Below are 5,484 nucleotides of genomic sequence, written 5' to 3' on the forward strand. Positions count from 1 at the left end.
TTTTACTTAAAAGGGTGTGACTCAAACCCATCAATCCACCATAAATAGTGGATATTAGGCCTTTACGCAGCGGGGACAAACATAGGAGATTATCTATAATATTTGCAGCAGGAGCAAAAAGTGACTTTTTAACCACACGATTTAATTTATGTAGATACTGATAACAGTATCCAATGAAAGATGCTAATAGTATTTTTATAACAAGCCTAAAAGCAGTGTTCTTTAACTTTCCTGTAACCTGAGGAATTATTCAGTAGTATTTATTTGATACTAAAACACTCCTTCAGACTATCTTTTGCTTGTTTCTTTGTGATTGTTTTCCACACTGGGGGAATATCTGCAGGCTTGGCATTGTATGCTTCTGCAAACTGCTCATTAAAGTTGGCCATCACATATTTCCAGTAGTCTGAGGCCTCTATGCTGGGATCAGCCGGGATGTGCCAATCTGGAAAGATCTCCCTGTATTTCTTGTAAGGATGCCAATTATGTTGGGTCTCCAGGCATCTGAACCTTGCTTCAGTGTTTACATCAGTGGAGCAAATGTTAGTGACTAGTTTTGCTGAGCACTTATACGTGTATCTACCAAGTCCTTGAGGTCTGTGTACAGAAGCACGGTGAGATGAATGAGCTTCTCCTCCTGCCTCACATGGTGCTTTGCAGAATGGACACTGTTTCCCACAACCAAACACACGCTTGAAAAGCTCATCCTGTGGTTTGATTTTGAGAATTTCGAGTTTGCTTCGAATGCTTCCCCTCCTCAATTTAGTCTTCAGTAATTCTTCCATTTCCTCTACAGACTGTGTGAGGAAGTGAGCAAATTGATCCTGTTTGGCATTACTTAAAACCATGACTGCTTCCAATGCATCGTTTGGAATGACAAGTTTTCCTCCAAGCTCTCTGCAAACATTCTGGATAAATCCCTTTATGCTTTCAGTTTTATCTGTCCTGTGTTGTGCTTTTTTAAGGCCGTCTTTTATCTCTACAATAGCTCCGTTGAGATGTTTCTGTTCCAGCTCAAACAGTGTGTTTCCCTTGGAAAATCTGTCTGTAATTTGTTTTAGTATCCAGCGTTTGACAAAGTTTTCATATGATCGTATGTAAGCTACGTAGTTCTGAAAATCCCACTCTTTCAGAAGTTGTTTCAAAATTGAGTACTGGAAAAAGGTTCGAGTGCTGAATTGAAATCCATTGTCTCCTAGCAGCATTTTGTCAACAATGTCTTGTCCCAGGGAGCTAAAAATGAATGTCTCAACTGCAGGGCTCAGGCAGAGGTTTGTGAATTCTTCAGCCTTTCTCTGACACTGATCACGATTATTGAACAGATCTTTAAAATCAGCACAGTACTTCTCTTTGAATTGCTCAAGGCTCCGCAGTGGGTCATTCTCTTCAATAAAGCGGTCATGCATGACCTGGAATTCTCTTGCAGAAATAGCACAAATGTGCACTTTAAGCGAGAGTTCAAAGTTGTCAGAAAATTTCAAATTCTTGCTTGAAGTCAATTTGTCATCAATTATATGTAGGATCTCCTGAATGTAGGTGACATGAAAATCTGATTTTCTCTCTTTTTTGTCATTAATTGACTGCATACATACATTAATCACACTGTTTGCGAACTCTTGAAGATTGTTAGTATAGTCCTTGTAGAAAATCCTTTGCAGAAAACTCTCAGGTGTCACAATAAAATTGCCTTTGTTATATTGATTCAGATTCACTTTATTTAACTCTTTGGAGACGGAGCCTCCCTTCTGATTCATGTTCATTCGTAAGTGGCTAAAAACACTGTCAGATATGATTCGTCTACCCAAGCTTTTAAAATCAAGTTCATTTACAGTTTCCTTCCACATGGTTTCAAAGTTTTTAGTGAGCTGTTTTTCAGACATACTTTCTGAACTTTTTTCTTTCCTGAGCTCCTCCAGAAGATTAAGCACTTTTTTTTCCATTTTGTCAGTATGTGTTTTCTTGATGTTGTCCAGTTTGTTCTTCCCTGTCCTGATCTCAACAGCAGCCTCTAGTGTATTCCGCACAGAGTTCTCTGTTTCCTTTCTGAGAGATTTTGCACTGGTAAAAAAGTCTTCTCTGTACTTTTCCACGAGATAGACATGACCTTCTGTTTGTTTAAAGTATTTGACAAGGTTTTCCAAAATTACTTTTTCCTGTTTCTCAAGCTCTAAGGAGGCCTCGTCTTTCAGGATGCTCAAGAAATCTTGCAGGTTTGTCTTGTCAAGTTTTGATTTCATCATCTCAAAATTGGCCACTCTGGTCTCAGCAGATGTTAACCATGTGTACATGTGCTTTTTGAAAGACCATTCCCATTTTTGGAATTCAGTGCACAGCTTCATGTACGCATCAGCTACCAAGCTGTTCCTAAAACTGAATATGAAATTTTCATATTTTACTGCATTCCATAAGCTCTTTGTCCACTCCAAAAATTCTTCAATGTTGTTTGTAGATATTTTCTTTTTGACAAGAATGTCCATCATGTTTGTTTTGAAGTCATAGACAGCCTCAGAGTAGCCAGCATTCACTGGTGCCATTGGTGGGTTACCATGCCAGAGCCCAGGTATATACCAGTTACCAGTCTCTGGATCATACTCCATTACATCAGTAAACTTCTTGTAGTCTTCCTTGTTTTCCATCTTGGCTGCTGCCTCAGTCATCTCATTCAGCTGCTCTAACAGAAGCTTCCTGTCTCTCATGTTTTTGTCATGTGCTGAGACATCAGCTACATTCTGATGCACAAATGCACACATGGGTTTTCTGCCCACTTCCTTCATCCTGAGGAATGCATGTACCACAATCTGCAGAATGTCCTTCATTTCTGTGGAGTTCTCCATGGCAATGTTGACAATAGTAATGTCACTCAGTCCAACAACAAGTGTGGCCAATTCGTTGTCATGTTCATAGCTGTCGTCGAGCTGTGCCAGCTCAGGTGATTTCAGTCCCTCAGTGTCAATGATCACTAAATGATCACAGTTCAAAACTTTTCTAAAATTGTCTGTGATTTTGATAAGCAACATAAAAGCTCCTCTTGTGCATCTTCCACTGCTGACTGCAAACTGAACTCCAAACATGGTGTTTAGCAGAGTCGACTTTCCTGTGCTCTGGACTCCTAAAACTGTGACGACCATGATCTTATTCTTGGGTTGCACTAAAGTATTTAACTCCTTCAGTACATCACTAATCCACCTTAGAGGTATATTTGAAGCATCTCCATCAACTAGTTCAAGAGGAAATCCATCTAAAAGGAGCTCAGCACACAATTTGGGTAAGTGTAGCATCTGTTGTCGTGATTGTTTATTTTCTGAAAGGGTGACAGCAGCTTCATACAGTTGACCCATTTCCCTCAAAAAGTGTTCGGTTCCTAATGCACTTTTTGAAATGTCTCTGTCAAGTTGTGCAATCTCCTCCTTCTTCTCAGATGATTCTTGACATTTCTTTTTGTACAGTTCTCGAAGGCCAGATAGTTTTTCACGAGACAGATTGTCCAGATTCATTCGCATCCATTTCAGGAAGAAGGATCGTTCAAGACTTGAACTTGACAATGCAGTTATGAAGCAGGACATGGCTTCTGACATTTCATATCTGCTTTGCTGCTCTCTTAGTTTCATCATCTGGTCCTTCAGTTCACTTTTATAAATCTCAATATTCTTATCCCCAGCTTTACGAAGCCTACACATTTCTTTCTCTAATTGTCCCAGTTCCTTCCAGATCTCACCTTGTAAAGGGAGCTGTTGTTTTTTAAATTTTAGTGTGTCCTGTATTTTGCTAGTTATTGCATTTGCATTTTCTTTTGCGTTTTGGCACTCCTTTCTGTCTTCATCAATCAAAATCCCTAATTCATGTGCAACTGTAGTCATCTTTTCAAATTGTACAGTCATAGAACTTTTTTTTTTTTTAGAACAATTTTCAACAACATCACTCACTGCAGATGTCAGATTCTTAACAAAATCTGCATCGTTTTGTTTATTCTTAAGAATTATGCTGCGTATATTCAAGTTCAATGCAGTAGCTGTTTTTTTTAACAAATCCAGATTGAAGGTTTTGGTGTTTACATTACTCACCAAAAACAACTGTGTTTTTTCATGCCTATTGGTCAGTAGCTGATAGTTTGCCTCAAAATTATCAATGAATACAAAAACTGCTGTAGAAATCTGACAAAGGAATGAGTACTGAGTTTCAAATGTACCTATGTCACCTCTCAAGTTTGCAAAAGCCACAGGTTCTGGGAAGATGTCAATGTTTTTACTTCCACAAGGTAGGTACCAGCTGATCTCCACCAAACCATTTGATATTTTTCTTGGGATGTCTCCACAGTCCATGTTATGGTGGACAAATGTGTCATGATATTGCTGTGGATTACTGAGCAACTTGTTCAAGATTTGAGATTTTGACATGCTGCAGTCTCCAAGTCTTACAAAGGACACTAAGGGTAAGTCAGCTAGAACAATCCTGTCTTCCACAAAACCCCTTTGATTAGACAAGGAGTGTGGTCTAAACTTCTTCACAATATCTCTTAAGGCCCAAAGCATCAGCATGCTCTGCTGTGTGTCACAATTAGGAAGCAGTAAAGGCACGGAGAATTGGCACATAGACATTTTCAATGCAATCTCTTGTTGAAGAAAACTGTCTGAGCAAAGGAACAGTGCAGTTATCATGTCTAAAGGATTAACATTGTGGCTGGAGTCCTGGTTAAGGACAAGGCTGTCCAAACTACTATACAGGTCCAAAGTTGTCATGTTTTCATTCTTATTAGTTAATGAAGAAGACTTTACACTTCTTGCAGTCACATTTACCATCATGATTTTCTTGAGAAAATACCATGGTAAATATGATCTAGACTGAGCTTGGGCATCTGTGCTCTTGTCTATCTGTAGTACAGTACTCAGTGAGAGTTTATCAGTGAGGTGTTGCTTCAACCCCATGTCCTGAAGAAAGCTCTCCAGATTTGTTTCTATTAATTAAATTAAATGAAGAAAGAAATTACAGAAAACTTTTCATACAGGCAATACATTTTTTTTAAATACTTGAAAATATTCTTTATAAATATAAAGAATAATACTTACGTGTGCTGGCAAATGCCATAGCTCTAAGTGTAATGAAAAGAAAGTGAAAGTCTGTTAATGGCATGGTTAATTAAATGTAGCTTGTTCTCTAGACAAACAAAACTTTCTCTCTGTATTACTCTTTATAATCACCAGAAATAATGTTTCAACACCCAAATAATTTCTTGTTTGCACATGCACATATATCAACAACTTTACCAGAGCAACCTTATGTCCATAAAAATGCTACTGTATCCACAGTTACCATCATTCCCACACAATTTAACAGTTTCCACTTGACAGCATACAGTGCTGTGAAAAAGTATTTGCCCCCTTCCTATTTTTGTTTGTTTTTTATATATTTGTCATACTTAAATGATTCAGTCCAAAAAAACATTAATATAAGACAAAGATGCTGTGGCATGACTGTGGCATTGACAGG

The 5,484-nt window shown here is 38.3% G+C and overlaps 1 protein-coding gene across 1 annotated transcript; it reads right to left on the reverse strand.

The window, feature by feature from the left end:
• Positions 1 to 260: 260 nt before the first annotated feature.
• Positions 261 to 5,082, reverse strand: LOC128520810 (up-regulator of cell proliferation-like). Its single transcript, XM_053495218.1, has 3 exons — positions 5,064 to 5,082; positions 4,737 to 4,951; positions 261 to 4,673 (listed from the first exon to the last, which is right to left on the reverse strand). Exons 1-3 carry the CDS (start codon positions 5,080 to 5,082, stop codon positions 261 to 263), a joined length of 4,647 nt encoding a protein of 1,548 aa, XP_053351193.1.
• Positions 5,083 to 5,484: the final 402 nt, after the last annotated feature.

Source organism: Clarias gariepinus, chromosome 1 (assembly GCF_024256425.1).
Source record: "Clarias gariepinus isolate MV-2021 ecotype Netherlands chromosome 1, CGAR_prim_01v2, whole genome shotgun sequence".
Taxonomy (NCBI): domain Eukaryota; kingdom Metazoa; phylum Chordata; class Actinopteri; order Siluriformes; family Clariidae; genus Clarias; species Clarias gariepinus.